Source organism: Canis aureus, chromosome 14 (genome assembly GCF_053574225.1).
Source record: "Canis aureus isolate CA01 chromosome 14, VMU_Caureus_v.1.0, whole genome shotgun sequence".
NCBI classification, from domain to species: domain Eukaryota; kingdom Metazoa; phylum Chordata; class Mammalia; order Carnivora; family Canidae; genus Canis; species Canis aureus.
The window spans coordinates 47,313,393-47,339,373 of NC_135624.1; the positions used below are offsets into that span (position 1 = coordinate 47,313,393).

At 40.8% G+C, this 25,981-nt stretch overlaps 1 protein-coding gene and 1 long non-coding RNA gene across 3 annotated transcripts; one reads left to right on the forward strand and one right to left on the reverse strand.

Moving 5' to 3' along the window:
- Positions 1-853: 853 nt before the first annotated feature.
- LOC144283617 (uncharacterized) lies at positions 854-3,186 on the reverse strand. Of its 2 annotated transcripts, XR_013352174.1 has the most exons (4): positions 3,090-3,186; positions 2,756-2,903; positions 1,656-1,734; positions 854-1,579 (listed from the first exon to the last, which is right to left on the reverse strand). It is a non-coding gene; the product is annotated as an uncharacterized LOC144283617 (long non-coding RNA). The 2 variants fall into 2 exon arrangements; XR_013352172.1 differs by lacking the exon at positions 1,656-1,734.
- On the forward strand, positions 2,544-25,870 carry NIPAL1 (NIPA like domain containing 1). The gene is made up of 6 exons (XM_077847937.1): positions 2,544-2,674; positions 12,472-12,738; positions 17,291-17,347; positions 19,519-19,609; positions 21,130-21,290; positions 22,049-25,870. The coding sequence occupies exons 1-6, from the start codon at positions 2,629-2,631 to the stop codon at positions 22,666-22,668; spliced, it is 1,242 nt and encodes a 413-aa protein (XP_077704063.1). The 5' UTR covers positions 2,544-2,628; the 3' UTR covers positions 22,669-25,870.
- Positions 25,871-25,981: the final 111 nt, after the last annotated feature.

Below are 25,981 nucleotides of genomic sequence, written 5' to 3' on the forward strand. Positions count from 1 at the left end.
TAAAAAAAAACAATTAAATCATAAATCAAAAGAAGGATATCTGGAAAATATCTCTAAATATTTGGAAATCAAGAAACATACTCCTAAATTGTCCATGATCAAAGAAGAAATCACTAGGAAAGTTTTAAAAATACTTTGAACTAAATGATAAGAACATAACACATCAAAATTTGTTGTATACAGCTAAAACAGTATTTGAAGGCAAATTAGTTTTCAATGTTTGAATTAGAAGGAATAAAGATTTAAAATCAATGATCTATGTTTCCACCCTAGAAACTAGAAGAGTAGCAGTTAAAGTCAGTGTAAAAAGGAAAGAAGTAAAAATAAAATAATAAATATATATATTAAATACAATAAGAATACATCATCATAATAATAGCAGAAGCCAATGAAATTTTTAAAAATCCGTAAAGAAAATTAATAAAAGTAAGAGTTGGTTCTTAGAATAATTAATAAAATTGAAAATCTCCTAGGGGCTGAACTGGCTCAGTAGATAGAACATGTGACTCTTGATCTTAGGGTTTTAAGTTTGAGACTCACACTGGGTACAGAGATTACTTAAAAACAAAATTTTTAAGGAAAATTTAAAAATTATTGAAAATCTTCTAAATAGACTTGGAAGAGTCTCCAAATTGAGAAAAAAATAAGAGATCACAAATTCTCAGCCTTAGACTTGGCCCAGCCCACCAGTGGGCCAGTTGGGGATTTTTCAATGTCTTTTTTCTGGGGGTGGGGTGGGGGGTGGTTACATAAACACCATGCTTTTTCTTGGGAATAAAAATCCCCCAAATTAATGTCACTCAACACAGTCTATGGTGCTGTAATAGCATAATATCCAAAATCATCTAGAAATAGGCCATATAAAGTTCTGCTAGGCAACATTTAAACTGAGAAAACAAGGATCCTAAATCAGTTTAAGTATTTTTTTCCTGAGTGTTTTTCTCCTTATTTTCAGAAATGAAAAACAAGAATTACAGCAAAGTGCCTCCTACCTAAAATAGACCCAAGTAAGAAACTGGAATTCAATTCTTAGAAGAAATGATCTGGGTGGTACGTTTTTAGTGTTGTTATTTTTGTTTTGTTTAAAAAAAAATGCAATCAGCAAATGGGTTAAGAGCATTAGTTAGCATCCCAGCTCCACCACTTGCCAGCGAGGTGTCCATAAACAAGTTAATTTTTATGCGCCTCTCTTTCCTTATCTCTAAAGTAGGGATTAATATTCGTATTGTATCAATCCATAATGATGATTCAAAAAGCAAATATTTATAAGTGCTGAGAATAGTGCTTGCTCACATAAATGCTCTATCGCTGCTAAATCATAAATAATATTTTAGATCACATTTACTATCATCAACAATCATTTTTAATAAAGGCAAAACTTTCAAGCTTGATGTTCAAACAAAACGTTTAAATAGAAATCCAAGTTTTAAGGCTTATTATCCAAATTTGGCATAAATCTCCCTCCCTTCCAACTTTCACCCATTCTCCCCATGCTATTTCTTCCCCATCAAGCCATCCACATGCAAAAGTGTGTGCCTTGTTTTGTTGAACTGACTGTTCTTAACTCTTCTTCATCAGCCTAGGAACAAGAAAAGCAAGATTGAGGCCGCTGCTATGAAACTCTTAGGTAATAAAGTTAATAGCACTGTTTATACCTAGAGCAAAGGCAAGGTGAGCCGAGGAGAGACTTTTTTCTCCTTTGTTGAAGTCCCAGAGCACAGAGGCACCTCCTTCCTGCCAGGAAGGTTTTAGCAGGAATGATACCCATTTCGCTTTGCATAAGGACCTACTGCTTAAACTAACTAGTTGGTTAAGTTACTTAACCTTCCCTTTGCCTCTGATCCCTCATCTGCAAAAAGTAGCCATTTATAGACTAGATTGTGAGATTTAGGGTTAATACAAAGTGCCTACGTATGCATGGCAAGGCAAGAATACCAGAAATGTTAGCTATTACTGCTTTGTGGGAATAAGCCGTTTGAACTTGAGCATTGCCTCTGCTTTAGGATTTATTGCAAATAACTGCATGACTTCAAAAAAGGGAGTGCGGGGAGGTGTTGGGGGACGAGTTTGAAGCTGAGGGATCGCGGGGAGAATCTGATTGTAACAGGCGTGCAAAATCTGTTAAAAATAATAATAATCAATTTTAGCATGGTACCCAGAGCAGAAAGCCAAAGGCCAGCCACGTACCTAACGTCCGCAGCAGGGCCTCGGCAAAACTTTTTTGGACCGCGGGAGAAGCTAGAAAGGGGCCGGGGCCCAGCCGGGGCCGCCCTAGAGGGCGGGAGAGTTGGCCCCGGGACCTCCGCGGCCCCAGCAAGTCTCCCGCCGACCCCGCCCCCGCAGCCCTGCAGCCCCGCCCCGGCGCCCGGCCCCACCTCCCAGCCTCGGCCTCGGGGGCGGGGCTAGCGCGGAGGCCACACCCCATTGGCTGAGGCTGCCCGGGGGCGGGGCCAGCGCGCCCCAGTCGGGGCCCCTGCAGCTCCGCCCCCTCGCGGGGCCGCCGGCGGAGCAGCCCCGGGAGGAGGAGGCGGAGGAGGCGGAGGAGGCGGAGGAGGCGGAGGAGGCGGAGGAGGCGGAGGAGGCGGAGGAGGAGGGAGCGTCCGCTGGGAGAAGCCCCGACTGGGGGCCATGGGGGGACAGGTGAGGCTGCCGCCTGGAGAGCCCTGCCGAGAGGGTGAGTGTCTGCCCCGAGCCCGGGGAGCCTGCATCTGGGTGGCGATGAGCCCGCGCGGGGCGGGGGGGGGCGTCCCGGTACCTGCAGGGAAGGGAACGACTCCCCCGACTCCCCCGACTCGTAGCGCATCACCCGGCGGTGCCCACACGCAGGTGCCCCGCGCCGACAAGACCGACTTCCGCGGCTCCCGCTCTGGCCCAGGGGGTGGACCCTTCTAAGTGACAGCGTGCTGAGTGTCAGACGGGGAGACATCAGGGTGCTGAGGCGGATCCCCGAGACACGCCTGCCAAGGACGCTGGCTCCGGCCCCCCGCCCCCCGCCCCCCGCGGCGAGAAGTCACCGGCCGGCAGAGCGCGAGCCCCGGGGTCGGGGGCGGGGGGGGACCCGCATCCCTCCTGCGCCTCCAGACGCAAACCTTTGCAGCCTTGCTGGCCTCGCGTCTGACTCGCCGCGGGGTCACTTCTTGGCTCCTTAGGACGAGGGACCAAGCGGCGGGAGGACGGGGGATGGGGACAGGGGAGGAGGACGGGGACGGGGGATGGGCACTGGGGAGGAGGACGGGGGATGGGGACGGGGGACGCGGGAGGAGGACGGGGGACGGGGAATGGGGGACGGGGGATGGGGACGGGAGAGGGGTTCGGGGGAGGAGCAGGTCCGTTCCTGCCCGCGCGGCCGCGGCCGGGTCCTGAGAACTCGCTGGGCGAGGCCACCTGCCCTGCGCCAGGTGTTTACAACCCAGGCGGACTTTCTGGAGTCCCAGGGCAGAAGGCGCGCGGGGGCCAGAAGGAGCAGGGGCGGGAACCCCTGGGAGCCAGGAAGGGTGTGTCTCAGCCGAGGTGACAGTTTTCGCCGAGCCCGGGCGGGGGCGGATCTCAGATTTACCTGGTGCAGGACCAGGAGCGGGAGGGGTGAGGGGCGTGGCGAGAATGCCTTTCCCGAGTTGCTGGCAACTTCCCGGGTTTCCTCCCATCTTGGGCTTCTCCAGATTGTTCTTTAAAAAAAAAAAAAAAAAAAGATTTTATTTATTTGTTCATAAGAGATACATAGAGAGAGAGAGAGGCAGAGACCCAGGCAGAGGAGGGAGAAGCAGGCTCCGCGCAGGGAGCACGACGCGGGACTCGATCCCGCGTCTCCGCGGTCACGCCCTGGGCTGCAGGCGGCGCTAGACCGCTGGGCCACCCGGGCTGCCCCAATTGTTCTTTGATGCCTAAAAAAAAAAAGGAGGCCAGAGAGTTGGGGGGCGGGGTGGCAGTGACCTAGTCAAAACTTTGGCAGCAAGGGCGGTGCGGGGGGTGGTGGGGGACACAGGGAGAAAATGCCTGGACAATTCAGGTGCCGCTCAAAAGCTGAGGTTTGGGAACTGGTTACTAAAGCGGCTGGATCTGGAATTATTTCCTAGATAGGTTGCATGACCTTTGTCTAAATAATTCCTAAAGCAGCAAGTCAGACTGTGGTAGCCATCACCCTGTTTACCCAGGGATCTGTAAGTAAGGAGGCTTTGTGAATTACACTCGCTTATTCCAACTTCAGTGTTTTTCCTGCTTTACTCAATGCATTTAGTTCCAACAAGGTATACTCAGGCTCAGTGCTTAATACCTGTGATTAATTATAATTAATTGTGTGGGAAAGACAGTCCTTATCAACAGTGGGAAGAGATTAGGCTTTGGCATCGATCTCAGCTATGACTTAACCTTGGGCCTTTATCGAGATATGGGAGTAATTTGTACAGTTGTCAAATGACATGAAGCACATAGTTCAGAGCTTGACGTGGAGTAAAGCCTCGATTTTTTCATTTATTTGTTCAGATGACAGGAGTCTATGTGCCAGGCACTGACGTGCGTGCGGCTGTGGAGGGATCCTCAAGATAGTCTAGGCCTAGGCTCTAGTAAGCTTCCCATGCAGAAAGAAAGAGAGAGAAAGCATGAGCGGGGGGTGGGGGGGGGTGGGGGGGTGGGGGGGGTGGAGGGAGCAGAGGGAGAGGTAGAAGCAGATCCTCAGTAAGTGAGAAGCCCCACAAGGGGGCTCGATCCCACAACCCCATGATCATGACCTGAGCCAAAGAGAGATGCTTAACCGACTGAGCGCTGCCCCCCCCCCCCCCCCCACCGCCCAGGCACTCCAAAAGTCTGTTTCTTGGTGTATCTCTCTTCTCTTTTTACCTCCTTTGCTTGTTTGTTTTGTTGCTTAAATTCTACATATGAGTGAAACCATATGCTATTTGCCTTTCTGCAACTGACTTATTTTGCTTAGCATTATGCTCTCTAGATCCATCTATGTCATTGGAAATGGCAAGATTGCATTCTTTGTTACGGCTGAGTAATATCCCATATATATATACACACACATATATGTATACCATATATATATATATATATATATATATATATATATATATGCTCCATTTCTATCCATTCATCAATCAGTGGTCACTCATGCTGCTTCCATAATTTGGCTATTGTAAATAATGCTGCTATAAATATAGGGGTGTCTGTTTCCCTTTGAATTAGTGTATTTATATACTGGATTGTAGGGTAGCTCTATTTTTTACATTTTGAGGAACTTCCGTACTGTGTTCCACAGTGGCTGCACCAGTTTGCATTCCCACCAACAGCGCAAGAGGGTTCCCCTTTCCCCACATCCTGGCCAACACCTGTTGTTTCTTACGTTGTTGATTTTAGCCATTCTGACCGGCGTGTTATCTCGTAGTTTTGATTTGCATTTCCCTGATGATAAGTGATAATGAACGTCTTTTCATGTGTCTGCTGATGATCTCGATGTCCTCTTCAGAGAAATGTCTGTTCATGTCTTCTGCCTGTTTTTAACTGGGTTATTTGTTTTGCAGGTGTTGAGTTTTATAAGTTCTTATCTATTTTATCTTTAACAATTGAATAACTTTAGTGATATTCAGGTTGTAAAGTATGAAAAGAGCAGCAGTTTATGTAGGAAGTCTGATGGTCAGCAGTCCTAGAATACTTGGCTTCCAAACATGCTGATAGTGGTAAGACCTTGTTTATTTATTTTTTAAGATTTATTTGTTTGAGAGAGAGAGTGCAAGTGCGGGCAGGGAGAGGCAACGGGAGAAGGAGAGAGAGAGAATCCTCAAGCAGACTAGGCTTTGAGTGTGGACCCTGACAGGGGGCTCAATACTAGGACCCTGAGATCATGACCTGAGCTAAAATCAACAGTCGGTTGTTTAGCCAACTGAGCCACCCAGGTGCCTCAGGAAGTGACATTTTAAAGTGAGACTCATGGGACACCTGGGTGGCTCAGTATGTTAAGCATCTGCCTTTAGTTAAGGTCATGATCCTAGGGTCCTGGGATCGAGCCCCACTTTGGGTTCCCTGCTCACTGGGGAGCCTCCTTTCCCTCTCCCTCTGCTGTTCCTCCTGCTTGTGCTCTCTGGCTCACGCGCGCACGCTCTCTCTCTCTTAAATAAGTAAAATCTTTAAAAATAAATAAATAGAGACTCAATGAGGAGGGGTTAGCTCTGCCTGCAACAACCAAGGCTTTGAGGTGAGAAGGAATTTGGCCTATGAAAGGAACAGGGCAAATTAAAAAAAGAAAAACCCACAATTGTAGGGAATGTGGTTAGAGAGATACCTGGAGGCAGGATTCTGTAGGCCCTTTTTGATTGTAGTGGAGGTTTTAGATTTTTCCTAAATGAGAAGGGAAGCCATTGTAGAATTTTAGAGGGAGAAATGACAAGATTGGACCTACTAATCTAAAGATTCATTTCACCTGATCTTGCCTCCTGCTATACTTTGACCTCATCTCAGGCTATCACCCCAGTCAGCCTCAAGCACATTCTTGCCTCAGGGTTTTTGTTATACATAGCAGTGAGTTTGTCCATTTAATTAAAAAAAAATTCTTTTATGCTACTTTTACTGCTTTCCATGGCACTCAACGTTTTATATAGTTATTAGTTCACTTGTTTATTTTGTTCCCCTCATTAGAATAAATATGAGAGCAGGAATTCTATTTTATTTACCATTGTATTCCCAGTTTCTAGAAAATGCCAGACAGTGCATACTCAATAATGGTTGAACTAGTGAGTAAGAAGACAGCTAATGTTATTTCAGAGAATGAGTGAGAAAGAGGTATCAATATGATGTCAGAGGTGAGCAAGCTTCAGCGCATGGAAAGCTTTTATTTATTTATTTATTTTTCATGGAAAGCTTTTAAAGAGGCCAGGATTAGTTTAGATTTTCTTATCATTGCAATGAAAAGAAACTAAGCAGAGGAGTGACATAATCTGATTCACACTGGCTGATGTTTGGAGAATACATTTCAGGAGATGTAAAGAGAGTCATTGATTTTTTTCCCTATGCTAACGGGAATAGGCAGGTGTATCAGTCAGCTATAGCTACGTAATACACAGCCCCCAACTCAGTAGCTGAAAACAACAATCATATATTCTTGCCTATGAGTCTGTAGGTCAGCTGGTGGTTGAATGATCTAGCCTGGGTTCACCTGGGTGTCTCTGCATCGGGCTCCTTCGTGTGGGGTGAGCTTGGATCTGCTCCATGTGTTTCATTCTGGAGCTCAGGCTGAAGGGGCAGCAGCTCCTTAGGGAAGCTCTATTCCTGAGCTAGACAGAGGCACAAGAGAGTAAATATAAGTACATAAGTGCATATGAAGCCTGTCCTCCTATCACCTCTGTGGCTGTCCCATTGGCCACCAACTCACTTTCAGCCTTGACATCAGGGGAAAGAATAGTCTGCCCACATCAGGAGGGGTAAGGGAGTAACTATTTGCTGAATAACAAATTAAACAAACACGTAAAATAGATGATGAGACAATGGTTTCCTCAAACTGGAAATATCTTGCAGTGGTTAAAAATGCAGGTTTATGCCATCATTGACTTCTTAGGAGTCAGCTTTCCTACCGTATGTAATAAACTGAAAAAAAATTATTATTCTCTCTCTATAGGCAAATCGTACTTGAAAAAAATTATTCAAAGTATTTCATCTTTGTATAAACATTAGTAATGACTTTTAACTGACTTTATTTGTACTTTATGTTTTTATCTTTCTGACATAAAAAGAATACTGGCCTGGGAATTGGGTTGCTGCTTGGCTGTGATTTTGACAATTATAGGGCTTTGGCAAGTCACTTAATATCTTGGCATCAGTTTCTTTAAAACGTCTTTCAACTACAAGTGCCCATGAGTTTAAATCTGGTGTATCAGCAACATTTATGAGCCACTGGGATTGTAAGTAAATTACTCTGGGAACAGAGATAGCACATGATCAAATCACAGAATTATAGAAGGCATCAATGGAATCACTGAGTCAAACTCCCTTATTTCAGAGATGAGGAAACTGAAATCAAGAAGAAATATTCAACTTGTCCATGATTATAGATAGTAACAGAGCTCAAGGTGAGGCAAGGCCTTTTATATGGACGATATGTATTAAGTTCAAACGAAGCTACTGTTTTTATGGAGTCAAAAACTGTCAAGTATCATTAGTGCATGTGTTTCATCATAACGAAGAATGTTAGCAGTGCTCCTTGTGAGAATAAGAACATCGTACATTACTCAGATATCCACCAATTGTAAAATAGGAAAATCAGTTGTGAGATCATCATCCAGTGGAGCTCTGTAGAACAGTGGGCAAAAACAAATCCTACAGCCACATGCATCAACAGTGATAAATCTCAAAAACAAGCAAGCCCCCCCCCCAAAAGAATACATACTGTATAATTTACATTTTATAAAGTGCAGGAGCAAAACTAAACAATTATTTAAAGATATAGCCATAAAAGGGAAATCATTTTTTTTTAAGAAAAGGGATCTTATGCAGGAAATCAGGATAGTTATTACTTCTGAAAGGTAATATTTTATTTCTTAAACTAGGTGGTTGACACATTGGTGTATATTGAATTATGTTTCTTTATAACTGACACATACTTCCTAAATATTAATTACTCAATATTTTTTTAATTACTCAATATTTAGAAAAACTAATAATAACTATACCAAAGAAGTCATACTTGCTCCCTGGTGGCAGGAGTATAAGTTGGGACAGCCACTTGGAGGGCTATTATAGTGTCTATTAAAATAAAATATAGTGAATGTAAAAACATATATATAATGAATGTAATAGTAATAGATTTTCTCTATGTTGAATAAAGTTTAAACTCCCTGGATAATAACTTTGCTTACTAGAATCTTAAGAAGCCAACTCCACTATCTCCCGATTCCTCTGAAACCCTGTGCACACATTCTACTTCACCCATCGGTTTGTATCTGGCCTCCCATTCCACGGCCCCAACCCATCCTTGTCTCCCCCACTCCCTCCTTCAGTCACATCTGCTGTAGCACCACTCCTCAACAGTCACCCAGAACATAAAACAATTTAAGTTCTAAGGTCAAAAACTTGATACAATTTTTATTATTTTTCCTGCCATAAAACTTACAGCATTAATAGCTACTGTTTGCAATAGGAACTTACAAAATCCAACAAAGATTATTTGCTTTCCCTTATCACCCTCTGCCCCCACACCCCCTGAAAGGTTGGAAATAGTTTGCTATGTCAACAGCCTAGAAAGAATATTGTTCCACTGGAATGAGACCTTCCCACACTGTTTTCAGAGATGGAGTTTTGGAATGGTTATGTTAAATACATAATAAGTAACACCAGTGCAGTCATGGAATTCACTAGCAGGTCAAGTCAGATGTTTTCTCAGGAATGAATGTAATGGAAATTCTTACTATGAAAATCCATTCTTGGGTTTAGATGAGCTGGACAGTGACAGGAACACGATTGCTAAGGGCTGGCTTATTTGAAAATTTGCAGCAATTCTTATTAAAACAACCTGCCTGGAGATCCCTCAATGTTACTGAATATCCCTAAAGTCACATAATTCTCCTTGGAATATTTAGAAGTTTTGACTTAGAGTTTCTTCTGTACCTTTGAAACAAAGTTGATTCATTTTCAATTTATCGAAATAAGTGAAATAATAATCATGAAAAGCTTGAATTCAATTATTTTACCTTTTTAGGGACCTGAACTTTATCATTGTTTCTTAACTTTGTAAGTGGTAAATTCAGATAACTGCATAATATTTTGCCAGGGAGGCATAGGTCCAGTTACCAAAACTTTGTCCCTAAGATATCATTTGATCAAACTATCTTTTGTTGATCATATGCCTTCTTAGGATTTTTGAGATGTAAAACTAATTTTTTTCATTGCATTCTAAAATTGGAGTTGATTCATTATTCTTTGCCTTTTTTGTTTAGAATAATTCAGAGTGGGAAAATGTGCTTTTTCAAAGAAAAAATAAAACTAAAAAGAAAAAGAAAAAAAATTAATGTAACACTGTATGTTAATTATACTTGAAATAAAATAATGGGACACCCAGGTAGTGCAGTTGGTTGAGCATCCAACAATTGATTTTGGCTCAGGTCATGATCTCAGGATCATGAGATTGAGCCTTGTGTTGGGCTTCATGCTGAGCTCGGAGTCTGCTTGAGAGTCTCTCTTCCTCTCTCTCTGCCCCTCCCACTCATGCTCTTTCTCTCCCTGTAAAATAAGTAAACAAATCTTTAAAAATAGAAAAGTAAAGGAAATGGATATTGGGACTTCATCAAGATAAAAAGCTTTTTGTACATCAAAGGAAACAGTTGATAAAGCCAAAAGAAAACCTACAGAATAGAAGAAGATATTTGCAAATGTTTTATCAGATAAAGTATATCAGTATCCAGATCTATAAAGCACTTATCAAGCTCAACCCCCCCAAAAACAAATAATCCAGTCAAGAAATGGGCAGAAGACATGAATAGACACTTCTCCAAAGAAGACATACAAATGGCCAACAGATACGTGAAAAAATGCTCAGCATCAGGGAAATATAGATCAAAACCAGAATGAGATACCACCTCACACCAGTGAGAATGGCTAAAATTAGCAAGTCAGGAAGCAACAAATGTTGGAGAGGATGCAAAGAAAGGGGAACCCTCTTACACTATTGGTGGGAATATAAACTGGTGCAGCCACTGTGGAAAACAGTATGGCCATTCCCCAAAGAGTTAAAAATAAATACCCTATGACCTAGCAATTGCACTACAAGGTATTTATCTAAATGATACAAATGTAGTGATCTGAAGGGTCACCTGCACCCCAATGTTCATAGCAGCAATGTCCACAGTAGCCAGACCATGGAAGGAGCCCAGATGTCCATCAACAGATGAATGGGTAAAGAAGATGTGGTGTCTATATATATACAAAAGAATATTACTCAGCCATTAAGAAAAATGAAATCTTACCATTGGCAACAACATGAATAGAACTAGAAAGTATTTGCTAAGTGAAATAAGTCAAACAGAAAGACAATTATCATATGATCTCACTCATATGTGGAGTTTAAGAAACAAAACAAAGGATCATAGGGGAAGGGAGGGAAAAATGAAATAAGACAAAACCAGAGAGAGAGACAATCCATAAGAGACTCTTAGCTATAGGAAACAAACTGGGGGTTGCTGGAGGGGAGGTAGAGGGAGGGATGGAGTAATTGGGTGATGGGCTTTAAGGAGGGCACTCGATGAAATGAGCACTGGGTGTTATATGCAACTGATGCGTCACTAAACTCTATCTCCAGAACCCATGATACACTATATGTTAATTAATTGAATTTAAACAAAACTTTAAAAAATAAAAGGGGAAAAAAAAAGTTGAGAAGAGGGTCAGAAAATCTAGTCACAATATCACCTTGTCGACAGCTACCTTTTCAAGTGGAGAACAGATTTAAAAGTTCCTTATATTGTCTACAGTGGGTTCATTTTGCGTTTTAGGGGTTTAGATGTAAAATTCCAAGGCCTTTATAATAATGGGTCTGGTTCAGTAGATTTATATGTTTATTTGAGTCTTGGTCTAAGAAAAGCCTACCGATGTTTAATTCTTTTTTTTTTTTTTTTTTTTTACTGGATTTTATTTTGTTTAGGAGAAGGCAGATTTGGAAAGCTAAAAAAATCATTCTTTTCAGGGAAAGTGGTACGGAAACCAAACCCACTTTTTTTCCCCAAACCCCCTTTTAAACACATCTTCTGAAATGCACTATCACCCCACCAGATGGGTTAGCTAAATCTTCTGTTACATGCCCACCGGTGGATTGCCATGCCTGGCCCTACACTCAGGCATCACAAACACTACTTTCCTGGAGCTGTGCAGATCATGTGAAGGCCGGAGGTGGGTCTCGGGGGCCGTGATGAATTAGCTGAGCCCACTTCAGGTGTAGACAGCTACATGCTACTCTTGCTACTCTCATACATTGCTGTTTTGCTGGAACAAAGAGTCAAGCAAGTAAGGCCAGATTCTCCAATTTATAAGAGGAAGGGAGACTTTCAGGTGAAATCTCTCATTTTGAAATGATGACAACTGAACAATTTCTCAAACGCTTTTAAGAACCTGTGTGAGGGGATCCCTGGGTGGCTCAGCGGTTTGGGGCCTGCCTTTGGCCCAGGGCGTGATCCTGGAGTCCCGGGATCGAGTCCCACGTCAGGCTCCCGGCATGGGGCCTGCTTCTCCCTCCTCCTGTGTCTCTGCCTCTTTCTCTCTCTCTGTGTGTCTATCATAAATAAAAATAAATAAATAAATCTTAAAAAAAAAACAAAAGAACCTGTGTGAACCAAATTGGACGTGTCCACAGGCGTGTGGACCGCTGGCTGAGAACTTTCCTCCACGTGGTTAAGCGGTGTCAGTACTGTCCACTCAGGTTTCTTTCTTGCAGAGAAGGAGTACATTCAGTGTATCTTTCTTTTGTGTTTGTTGATGTTTCCTTCTTTCCCTTTTTTCCAGGCTACGTGCTGTCTCTGGTCTGCCCCAACTCCTCCCAGGCCTGGTGTGAGATCACCAATGTGTCACAGCCGGTGGCTTCTCCCATCCTCTACGAGGACCTGAACTCCAGCATAAGCAACTTGGGCATTTCTGCAAAAGTAGAAAACAAGTACAGTCTGTATGTAGGCCTGGGGCTGGCAGTAAGTTCCAGTATTTTTATTGGCTCCAGCTTCATACTGAAAAAGAAGGGCCTCTTGCAACTGGCCAAGAAGGGCGTTACCAGAGCCGGTAAGAAACGGATGCAACTAGCCAAGTCAGGCCTCGGCAGCAACTGCACAAATAATCCTGTTGTGAGACCTCAGTGCTACCGTAATAATGCTTTACTGTCTCTCTCTCAGGCCTGTCTCTGTGCTTAGCAAATCTGCCCTGCAGCTTCCAGGATTGAGCCAGCTGGGGCTCCTTTCGGGTGAAACTGAAGTTCCTGTTTCCAGAGGTTTAGAGTGTGGTATGAGTTCTTCTTTCATAGCTTTTGCGTGCAGTTTTCAGTGTTCAAGGTCAGACGCTGCCTTCCTGCTTTAAACGTCCGTGGCTTTTCTTTGCACTCAGAATAAAACCCTAACAGCCTTCAACAGTCTGTGCAGCATGGCCCTTGCAACCTCTCCAGCTGTGTCCTCTGCTACCCTCCCTGTCACCTACTTTTCTGTGGTTCCTGGAGTAGACTGAGTTCTTTGTCGCCTCAAGGTCCTTTCCCTTTGTCTGGAACTCTCTTCTCCCTGCCTTCCTTTGGCTAACTCATCCTTCAGACTTCAGCTTAGGTATCATCACCTTCGCTGGTCTTCCTCTCTGGGGAGGTGCCCCTCACCACCATCCCCGTTACTCTCTATCATGGCTCTAGGGGTTTCCTTCATGGTACCCGAAATAACCTGTCACTGTACATTTATTATTTGTTTATTGATAGTAGATGCACAAGAGCAAGAACCTTTTCCATGGGACCCAATAAATATTTCTTAAATCAATAAATGGATAGCAATAGAATTAGGTTGCTATTTATAGTGACAGTTCACATGCTGCTGAGTAACTCAGTTTGACTCCCTTTCATTAACCATGAATTTCTACTCATTCTTTTTTTTCCATTTTATTAATGTATAGTCATAAATATTTCACATGTTTAACATATACAATTTGAGGAGCTTGGACATAAGGACGTACCTATGATACCATCACCATAATCAAGATAATAAACATATATAACCTCTAAAAGTTTCCTTATCTCCCTTTTTTATTTTTTGTTCATCAGAATACTTAACATGAGGGCTACTCTCCTGTATTTTTTTCTCTTTCAGACATTTCTTTTTATTTACAGCTTATGTTCAATGCAAATCAATTGTATAACATGAAACATGAGAAGTTACAATGAATCAAAGCATAAATACACAAACACAATATACAATCCAAGATAGATATCCAGCATCCAGGTGTGAAACAAAACAGAATGTTCATTCACACACACAGTAGCTTGACATCTCTCCATAGGGTTGTTTTGGTGTAGGTTCCTAAGGTGGGAAAAAAATGACTTTGGCTATCAAGACCACTGTGGCCATATTAGATATTAGAACATCTAAGCATCAGTGCATGACCATGTAAACAAAAGTCCTTACTGTGTCTATTTTTTTTTAAAGATTTTATTTATTTATTCATGAAAGACACAGAGAGAGGCAGAGACACCGGCAGAGGGAGAAGCAGTCCCCCTCCCCCCACCCCGCCCCACCGTCCCATGCGGTACTCGATCCCAGGATCCCAGGATCATGACCGGAGCCAAAGGCAGATGCTCAACCACTGAGCCACCCAAGCACCCCCAGTGTCTATTTTTTAAAAAGCTTTCTGTGCATCAAGGCAAACATTCAAGAATAGTTAAGAGATGATTTCTTTAAACGTGGCTTAAGAAGTATGGACGTGTAAAGTTCCACCTTGAAAATGAGAATAGATTTTATCTTACCTAGATATAAAGGATGGGATGTGAACAGATTCATCAGTTTTCATTTGGTTCGTTAAATCCCTAAGGCCATGAAACAGGTAATACAAAAATCTTCCATGATTGTATTTATATGCACATTAGAAGGAACTTCCAGGTGTCACTGTAAATCTTCAGTGCGTTGTTTCCACAGTCCCACCTTAATGCATATGTATTCCAGATAAAGGTTTACTTTGTTAAGCTCTCACTGTTTCTTGGGAACTGAACTCTTTCCTCTGAGATTCTGTTCATTCTTATCAAGAATATCATAAAAGAGCTAAGTATTATTCAAAGGTTCATATAGAAAAATGACTACAAGTTGCAAACAAATGTATAAAAGTACTATTGGAGGAGATTTGCACTATCAGAAATAAAACATACTATAATGCTATCTTAATTGAAACAGTTTGGTACTGGCACTAAAAAAGATAAACAAAATAGTGAAAGACAATTGCCAAGTATATATAACAATTTAATATGCAATTTTTGAAAGCGGCATTTCAATCCACTGGAGAAAGGATGGATTATTCAATCACAAGTGTTAAGACAATTGGCAAAAATTAGAGGAAAAAAATGTAAAGAGTTCTACTTCTTACCATTCAGGAACTTAAAATGAAATGATTTTTCTCAAAAAAACTAAAAGAAGGTCTTTCTAAGCATTCAGATAAAGGAAGAATCTATTCTGTATAAAGGAAGAGACTATCTGGATTGATAAAAAAAAAAAATCCTACATGGAAACACCTTAACTGAAACCAAAAAGCAAATGACATATGATATATATGGGGGGGGGGTGTTTCCAAAATATATGACAAAGGATATTAAGACCCACAGCACAGCATATAAAGAGTGACCATAGTTGATAAGAAAAAGATTAGTACCCTAAGATAAAACAGGCAAATACATAAACAAGAAACCCACAAAATAAGAAATACAAGTGGCCAATAAACATATATAAATAATTGTTATTTTACTAGTACCAAAAAGACATACCGTCATATAACAATGAGCTCCTGGGGTTGTTGTCTACTATTTTTTTCTTTTTTTTCCTTTTTTCTTTTTCTTTTTCTTTTCTTTTTTTTTTTTTTTTTAGGGAAAGTGAGGGCAGGGACAGAGGGAGAGAGAGAGAATCTTAAGCAGGCTTCACACCCAGCACAGAGCCGATCATGATCCTGAGATCGTGACCCCAGCTGAAATCAGGAGTCAGATGCTTGTACGCTTAACCAGCTCAGCCACTCAGGCACCCCTGTAGCCTACCATTTTCATAAAGTTTTGCTTTTTCTTTAAAAGGCCCTATATTGGTAAGGGACTTTGGGAAATAATTCGCCTTCCCAAACATTGCTGAAGGCAGTATAAATGGGTACAAACTTTCCTAAGAGCAATATGGTAAAGCTTAAAAATGTCAATGTCTTATAACCTACTAATTCCACTTCTGGAAATTTATCTTAAGATGTGAACAAGGATGCCACCTATAGTTACACACCAGAATATTTATTTAAGGTTTTTATATAACGAGAACAAATGTAGACAGTGTGCATGTGTATGTGTGTAGCTGCACACAGGTTAAGTAAATAATGATATACTAGATTTTGAAATAACATTCAACCATTAAGGACATGAGAAACTATTTATGATACATCAAGTTTTTTAAAGACAGATTGTGAAATTGTAATACTCATACTCCATTTTAATCATTTGCACATTCTGTAAGAAGAAAATCCTAAATAAACACTTTGCAAGATAATCTTCACCGCTAATACATCCTGTTTAGTTTAATTATAACAAAATCAGAGAGGTCAAATACATAGGATTGAGTGTATTAAAATTGGTGAGAAAATTCCATTTCCTATGGCAAACATAACAATGACTTTAGGTCACAGATTACAGTCCAGAGAATATAACTCTTTAAATACCTCAGGAAACCTTTTTGCCTTTTTGTCCTTGTCAGTGGATTAGAGAGAAACTCAATTTCATAATGCCAACCAAGGTAAGGAATAAGGAGAGTCCAGCTGGCTAAAGCTGGTTATTCTCTGGTTGACTATCCAAAATCTCAAGAGCTCTTATGTCAACTATCTTCTTCTTCCCTTTGAGGTCCTCATTAGGTACCGATATAATTTACAATTTATGGGTTTCTGTATTTAATTTTAACTGTAGCTGAAATAAAGTATGATATTCTGTGTCCACACCTGTGGCTGGCATAAATATGGTAAGCCTAGTGATTAAATAAAATTTTCTTGCAAATGAAAAAACTTAACTTTCTGTAGAAAGCAGTCCAAGATCTTTAGAAATGGCCAAGTAAGTAAGCTGAAGACTAGCTTTACTGAGTTGGCCTTAATGTAAGGTCTGAATGGCGTGTCTCTCGATCAGATGGGGGCCCCCAGATGTGGGGCAATGATAGGGTGGAAGCCAATGGTGTGGGAGGTGAAAGGATCCACCTGAAGCAGAACAAAGGAGACAGAAGTTTATTAAATACATCTCAAGGGAGCAGCGGGCAGGACAGCAGAGGAGAGGCTGTCTGCCATGAGGTAGTGGGGGGCGGGGAGAGGGCCTGTTTTTAAGGGGGGAAGATGAGAAGATATGGGGACGTGTGGAATTCTCTCGTTTTTGGTTAACTGTGCTTAGTTGTAAGTAGCCCAATGGTCACGTGGGGCCTGTGGATGTCCTGAGGTGGGTCACCTGATGGGCCTTTTCAGGCTCAACACTGCCTGAAAGTGGCTCCACATTTAAGTATTGGCTTCTCCAACCATATTCCAGGCCCTCTCCTAGTGATCAGTTTTGCGAGCATTCTCCCACCAGTTTAGAATTTAATTGTAATTTTTATTATTTTCTTAGGACAAGGTGGACATTCTTACCTCAAGGAATGGCTCTGGTGGGCAGGATTACTCTCAAGTAAGTCCTTACTGGTGAGAATAGCATGTGCTTGGAAAATTGATACATAAATCACCCTGGATTGTTGAAGATTGATTATCTTCCTAGGAAGGATGGCATGAAAGTCTAGAAATTTTTGTGTGGGTATAATATCTTACATATAAAATAAGTCATATATTTTTAGAATTAATTCCTCCTCTTTTCTCGCTGCACCTCCATGTTCTCGACACTGCCTCGGAATGCAAGGGGAAAAGTTAACATTTAAAATATCTTATCACCCACTTCTTCGGTCTTCCTCCCCAGAGCAATTGAGGAAAATGCCTTCTTCCCACATTTCCCTGCTCCTAATTCGAATCTGTGACTATTCTTGCTGCATGTCTTCTGAGGAGTGGGTACATTTTCCTGGTCAGGACCAAAACATGGGTATATTAAAGTCCCCTCTGGCTGCTTAGCTCCGAACAAATGGAGAGAAGATGAAGGTTGTCAGCGCTCCCTCCTCCCAGACTTGCCCTGAGGACTACATGAGACTGTTGGATGGAGACCACTCTATGAATGCTCAGATGGGGTGCAAAGGGAAGACAGTGTTCTCTCTCTCCCAGGCACTTTTGCAGATTTCTGTCTCCTCCCCTAACTCCCCTGATTTTTCTTAAATCCCAAAGACAGGAGCTCATAAACTATAGTTTAACCTCACCACCCACTACCTGACTCCCTCTGCAGCAAGAAGCCTTCCGACTCTCATTGATTCCCACACCAACTGAAACAGTTCAGGACTTGTGTGGTCCTCTTGTGCAACAGAATTGGATGACTTTAATGTTAGAATCTAAAAAGATGATAAATAAAAATATTTAGATTTAAACCTGTATAGCCCTTTCAGTTGTTTAGGTGTTTTCTGTTTTCTTACTTCATCGGAATAAAAATTGACAGGGAATGTACTGAGAAGATTCCCGATAAATATTTTGGATGATTTCTTTTTTCTCCTTTTCTCTCTCTCCTTCTTGTGTCTCCCCACCCTCTACCCGCACAATAGGATGAAGATCTAAGGAGAATGTTATGTGGCTCCATTTACAGTTTTATTCTCATCATGTACAAAGTTCATGCTAGTATTGAAGCGAGAAATAGCAGAAGTCTACGACATTAGAGATTTTGCCTAGTGACAAACATACAGCACTTCAATCCTGAAATTAATATTTTCCTGGAAAGCTGTCTGTAGAGATAAAAATATAAATAATATCAAGTATTCAAGATAGGTTCATATTTGAAGAAAATTGCCATGACTCGTCTTAGAAGAGCAGTCTCCCAATTGTTCTGTTCTGGAATCTTCTATCTGTTTCATGATATTTTCCCTAAACCTGAGTACTCCTGCAGATTTGGCCGGGGGAGAGGGAAGGCTGGGGAGCATAGCAACCAGAGGGAAAAAGAAAAAATATTCTGGTGTCTTTTATCTGTCCCAGAAGCTCTCTCTACAATGTTAGTGTCTTCTTGGCATAGGTTGCCCTCATGAAATACTACATTCTGTGGGCAAATGTACAGTTGTGACCCATAAGAATAATTTAGCTCCAAGACAAGAGTCCTGTCCTTGGAGTTTCCCTCTAGAAATCATCTCACCAAAGTCTAGAGTTCCTCAGAAAAGACAAAGATCGCAGGAGCTCATCCTTATGACTTTAAAACAGCCCTTTGGATCTCCTTGATACTTCTAAGCACATTAAGGTGCTTCTGGATCATCTACAGTTCAGAGGCGCTCGGCTGCCTGGGCCTGTGGTAGGCATTTCTGGCTATCCCCTGCCAGGTCAGTAGATCTGTGCAAAGCATTCTAATTTGCCAGCAGGTATGCTTGAGCAAATAGAATAGTTCTTTGCTTAGGCCCAAACTACCTCTAATTAGATTCTGTAGAAGTGACCAAATACGGTTTTGGTTGCGACATAACTAAATCTCTACTAGAAGTCACTTACAGCGTGTATTCATCTGTCACCCCTTTTTGCATCAGCTGAGTTCCTATCACCAGGTAATCACCGTTTAGCTACATCCCTTAGTGCCAATCCTCCCCTACCCTCCATGACAAACAACGTCAAATGGTTCCTTTTAGTGGCCCCGTCAGTATCTTTGGAACAGAAGTCCACCACTTTGCCTATGTCATTCATTTTTCTTTCCTGACAAGTCCATCTCTCACATGACTACCATGGCTTGCTTTCCAGTGGGAGCCGGAGAAGCGGCGAATTTTGCAGCTTATGCTTTTGCACCTGCCACCTTGGTCACCCCGCTGGGGGCTCTGAGTGTGCTCATAAGGTACGTGAGAAAAGAGCTCGGCTTCTGCAGAGATGTCAGGGCCATGATGAATTTAAACCACAAGAAATACGTTGCTGAGCGTATCTCAAAATATCATGCAACTCATTTGAGAAGACACAAGAAAGAGGGGTAGGAGCGGGGAATAAATTGTGTTATTGTTATGTAGAAAACCTGTGAGAGTGGTCCTGGCTTCCTGCTAACATAAAGTAATCATGTGTTATGTTTGTGTTTATTCAACTAAGTCTAGTGGGTTTTTCTCTCTCTCTCATCTGAACACATGACCACAGTCCATTCAGTCCTTTCTGTCGTCATAGTGGTTAACGACCATAGTGATCGGAGGACTTTGAAAAGCATAGTGTTTGGGTTAAATTTCAACTTTCACTTAAAGTCTTTCATTATTTGCTGGATAGTTATGTTTGGAGACCTTTTTGTTTCTTTTAGCCCTGGAAACAGGAATAATTTTCATATTCATAGAGTGCAGATCCCATTTTTTTTAGTTGTCTTTATTATGATCCCAAATGAATGTGTTCAATGGGCACATGAACGCTTAGAACTGAGCGACTGTGTTATTCGTTGTGTTTTTCTATCTCTTTTGTCTTCATTCATTATCCACCTGTAGTAGAAAGCCTATGACCAGGCCAACCGTCTTCACCTTCTTTGTAGGACTCTTGTGAGAAGTAAATGAGTCAGCACACCTAGAGCACTAGGTTCCACTAGCATAGCACTATGCGTGGAACCAGAACTCTTAGTAATAGCAGTGTTTTGGCTGAGGCTAGTGTCCTTACAAGTGGCCACATGAGGATGACTCTAAGAAGGTCCCAGGTAACGGACCACGGTCTCAGGTGCACATTGGCATAGGTAATACCCTGGTGGGAGTGCCAGGGCATCAAGGGAAGGAGGCTGGTGTGCGGGAGCCACAGCAAACCTATTTGGAAGAACAGCAGGATAGCATAGTCTGGAGTCCATGGTGGTGTCAACAGAACTTCCTGGGGCCATGGCACAGTAGTGGGGACTATTGGATAAATGTAGGTATCAGGGCAGTAGCAGCTGGTAAGGAAATACTTCAATATTTTGACAACCTGCATGGTAGTGCCTTACATACTAGCTAAAGATCAGCCCTGAGCAGAGTGACTCTTCTTTAGACATGTATCTTCCTTTGAAGCTTTCATGAACACACAGATTCTCAGTCATGCCAGTAAGATGTAAAAGATTTTCCATTTTGCTTGGGTTTATGGGAGAAGATGGGGAAACTGGAAGTTAATTGAGTGGGACCTCTCTTGGGAAGATGCCATGGGTACAGAATGTCTGTTAAAACTCTTTTGATAGAAAAGCAATTAAGCAGATTTAATTGACCATTTCTGAGTATTAAGACTAATTAGGTTTTTCAGCATCCTGGAGCATATTCCGATCAGTTGATTGGCAACTGGGGTAGAGTGGCCAGTACCACAGTGTGACTTCCGAGCTGCTATGGAATCCAATGTTGATTAAATAAGAGTGATTTTATTTTCTTCTCCCAACAGTGCAATATTGTCTTCCTACTTTTTAAATGAGCACTTGAACATTCATGGGAAAATAGGCTGCATACTAAGTATATTGGGGTCAACTGTGATGGTTATCCATGCCCCACAAGAAGAGGAAGTCACTTCTTTGCATGAAATGGAAATGAAATTGAGAGACCCAGGTCTGTGATTCAACCAAAAGAAACACTCTGATTCTATTCCACTTTCTCTCCTCATCAAATGAATTTGTAATAATACTGTAAAAAGCTCTCTTCAGGCCCTGTTGTGGGTTGTGAGATGCAGTAAGGTTTGACTGGATTACAAGTCTTGTGTAAAGGTGACACACAACTTAGCATTCCATCCATGCGCGTCCTCTACACAATAAAAGGAGATGGGACTAGGAGAGGCAAAAGCATGTACTCCAACTCAAACTTTGGCCACTTTCCCCCTCTGAAAATAAAGTCATTCAGGGACACCTGGGTAGCTCAGTGGTTGAGCATCTGCCTTTGGCTCAGGTGGTGATCCCAGGGTCCTGGGATCCACCTGATCGGGTCCACATCAGGTTCCTCATGGGAAGCCTGCTTCTCCCTCTGCCTGTGTCTCTGCCTCTCTCTCTCTCTGGATCTCTCATAAATAAATAAATAAATAAATAAATAAATAAATAAATAAATAAATAAATAAAATCAATCTTAAAAAAAAAGTCATTCGGATGATACCTGCCACGGTGTTATCTGTGAAATTCAAATGATATGTTTGTGAAAGTCCATTGTAAAATACAGAGAGCCATGCAGTAAAATGTTGTTTTGTTTTTGTTGTTCTAATTTAATCTCACTTCCCTTCCTGAAACACCTACGCTTCTAAACTCATGACTAACAAGATTTCTCAAAGATAGGATCCTATTAGCATTTTCTGAAGTCTAATTCTTTTCTCTTCCAAACAGGATTTATTTCCTTTGCTGTGATCATAACTGTGATTTCGTTAGTGCTGATTTTGATCGTGGCTCCCAAGAAGGGACAGACCAATATATTGGTCTACATTTCAATCTGTTCATTGATTGGAGCATTTTCAGTTTCTTCTGTCAAGGGCCTGGGAATTGCCATTAAGGAACTATTGGAATGGAAGCCAATTTACAAGCATCCTCTGGTCTTTGTTTTGCTGGCCATACTTGTGCTTTCAGTGATGACACAGATTAACTATCTCAACAAGGCACTGGACACCTTTAATACAGCTCTTGTGACTCCCATTTATTACGTATTTTTCACATCCATGGTAGTAACTTGCTCTGTCATCTTATTCCAAGAATGGTACGGCATGAAAGCCGGAGATATCATCGGGACCCTGAGTGGATTCTTCACCATTATCAATGGCATCTTCCTTCTACATGCTTTTAAACACACTGACATTACCTGGAGTGACCTGACATCCACTACTCAGAAAGAAGTCCTTTCTCTGAATGGTAATGAAGACAAATATGTCTTACTAGAGAACACAGAATGTTCTACCCCAGGATTCAGTGATGACATTACCTTGTTTAGTAGGACTGATGATCAAAGTCTCTAGAAACCTTGAATTTGAACCAATATAAGATACTTGGAGAGAACAAGGAATATCTGATTTCTTGAAGAAATATTAGGAGAGCTGGCATTTTTAAAGTTCTAACTAATAATCTAGATGTGAACCCCCACCCCTACCCCCAAAAATGCCTTCCTTTTTGGCCATCAAATTTCAAAATCAAGGTTTGGATCCTTCTCCAGAAGACCTCTACTGTTTCGCATGTCTACAAACCTGAAATATTCCCTAAGCACAAAAGAAGTTAAAGAGTTACAGGAGTCTCTGAGTAATCTCTTCTGGTCATAATATTTTAGCCTCTGCCAGGTGGCTCTTCATTTCTTTGGCTGCTATTCTTAGTAATTCATAGATAAACTTAACTGTATGCTGATAAGTAGAGCATCAACCATCATTCTCTGATGAGTCATCGTCTCAAATTATTAAAACTGAGAAGTGAGATTATTGATGCTTCCCCCCCACCTTCTATAATGTCCTTCTTTCTAAACTAGATAGCTAAAGAGTAGATAGAGCATTAAAAAAAAAAATTAGGCCTGCCTTGGAAATCTGCTCCTTGGTGGGCTAGAATGTGCAGGACACACAGCCCATGAAGGACTTATGAATTGTAATTTATTGCCATATGAGAAAAGTTTATTGCCAATTCAAAAGAAAAGAGTGGAGGAGGGAGAGAAATAGTTAAATGAAACACAGTGGGGTTTTTTTGTTGTTTTCACAAAAACAAAGGCAAATGGATTACATTCAAGGCTTCTTTTAACTCAGACCTGAGCAATGTAAGACAAAATTGAGTTTCTGGAGAAGTCCAAGTGATTTCATGTTTGGAGTTCCTTATATTCACTTTGTCCCTTTCTCTGTTATACCAAAGGCCATTTTTCCTGTTGACAGAGAGACTTTTGTAAAAATAACTGGCACATTACTTTAAGATTATATTGTACACTTCAATTTTTCTCAAATGTCTAATCCCCAAAGGGTTAAGTTTTTCACAGACTGTTTGGAAACAATTAGAAAAATCTTTGCCAAAACCTGAATGAGTTATCATAATTGTTCTCTTGGAATTTGGCACTTTTCACGTTTATTAAGGAAATTCTAGTTAGTCACTAACCTTTTTAAAATTATACATATCCTACCACAATAAGTGGCAGATTGTCTCTTTCTGTTGAATTTCATCCTGACTATATTCTCCATATGTTTTATTGATAAGCATTTTGGGAGAATAGGAAGGAACGTTTACTTCCTAGAATACAAAATATTGAGGCCTCAGGGAATGCTACAGGAAAATACCTTTCACATATAATTTTACCGTCTCCAAGTGCAGCAGGAATAACATTGTTGGCGGGCTTTAATGTTTGTGGACACTTACCACTCACTGATTTCATGAGAAAGAAATTACATATTTCCAGGCCAAACTTATTTCTGTTAAAACAAAAATCCTAGCCAAAAAGTTACAACATTAAGGCAAAAACAAAAACAAAAAACTCTTCAAGTTGATTTAATGTTTCTGTTCCAATATAAGATGTTATTAGTTTTGCTTGTTTGTAATCTAGCTCAAGTCCATTCCAGGTAATAATAGTAAATTCTATTATCAAGAATCCTGTTAAACTGACCTTAGCATTTCCCAGTTCTGTTGAGCTCTGACTGATGTTCCCAGGGATGTCCTGAGATGACCGTGAAGTTGCAAAGGGCTGTCAACGTCTCTTCCAGCACAGCTCGGTGTTGAGTGCACTTCAGTGCGTTCTCATTTTTGAAAATTGATAATCCATGAAAGATACATGGGTTGATACCTCAGGTCAAGTATGTGTTTACTCTGCTGATTGCCGTTTCACTTTAATTGTATATCAGATATATAAGCTATGAACTCAAGTTTGTAGGAAAAGTGTTTTTGGAAAAGGTAGTGTTTAAAAATGATAGGAATTCTTTTAAGTTTTTTTTTTTTTTTCTATTGAAAACTTCTACTGATTCCTCCAGGACACTTTCATAGTGAGGAAATTAATGGCATCCAACCTGAGACTGTGGTGGTTCTCCACTCCAGGGAGATCCAGTGTCAGGTATTTCTTAAATGTCACCTATTACAAAGCTTTGCCCTTGGTATATTGAGCCCAGGCTAAAGGTTCGTGGAACACAAGAACTCATGTGTATCCTGGATTGGAAAATGAACCAGTGTTGACATATATGCCCAGGAGAAAGGCTGAGAAAGATTTAACAAGTTGAAACATGTTAGAGAAACAATGAAATATTTTTAAAAATCTAAAAATCCCTACTGGGTATATGCATTGAAAAGCCAAAGTGTTATCGTAAATCTAAAACTCATAATAAAAAAAAATAAATAAATAAAACAATAATTTTTCCCAAATAGGAAGATATTATCTAAGGAGGAAGAAAATGCTGGATCCCTGTATTCAGACTATGTTAGTCTTAACTCACATAGATGCGTCTTTATCTCACATAGATATCTTAAGATTTATTATGTGAATATCTGCATATGGGCTATTAGGGGTTACAAAGCTGTCTTCACACAGCCAGATTGAAAGCTTTCCCTAATTCTGTGAATATCATGGTTTTATTTTAATTTTCAACGTTAGGTCAATGGTCATAATTTTATTCTTAGGTCAATGGTCACTTTTAGTTCAGATTGCAGAGAATGTTCTTAAAAGTCTTTAGATTTAGCAGCATGCAATTAACACCTTTAAGAGTACTAAATGACATACATGGAAGGTATCCTGTATCATGCTTGATGTGTGAGGCACTTAATAGAATTTAGTTCTCTTTGAATCAACATTTTGATTCTTATAGTCTTATTACTAGATAAACACCGTTAGTCGCCAATTTTCATACAGTCTTCATCTTAAGTCGTGTCACATTAGCTTGTTTTAAATAATCCAGGAGAATATGAACTCCATCATTGTAACTGTCTCAACACCAAAACAAAATGAATCCAACAAAAATATTTTTCCTTACAGCCCATAAAACTGAACTGAAAATGCAATTGTCACCTTCTAACAAAACTTTGTGGAAACGTGATTTGTAGGAATACATATGAAGATACGTACTTAAGAACACTTGACTGTTTTGAATAAACTCTATAGTCTTGCAATTTTCTATTTTTCAAATGTTTATACGTACTGTTCATTTTTAAAGGTTTATGAATTTTAAATAAATGTTTCTGTATTTTTTATTTGCAATAAAATGTGGTTTAATTATGCTTGTTGGAGTTCAAGGTTTCATTTATTGAAGTTAAGTATATGTAATGGCAAAAATATCCCCATTCAGATTTGAGATTCTTTTTAAGTTTTGAGGTTAAAAAAATAATCTG

Excerpts from the sequence above, each read along its gene's own strand:
- NIPAL1 (XM_077847937.1), top strand. The coding sequence starts at position 2,629 with ATGGGGGGACAGGTGAGGCTGCCGCCTGGAGAGCCCTGCCGAGAGG. Across the intron at positions 12,739-17,290 it reads GAAGGGCGTTACCAGAGCCG|GACAAGGTGGACATTCTTAC; the intron begins GTAAGAAACGGA and ends TTATTTTCTTAG. Across the intron at positions 17,348-19,518 it reads GTGGGCAGGATTACTCTCAA|TGGGAGCCGGAGAAGCGGCG; the intron begins GTAAGTCCTTAC and ends CTTGCTTTCCAG.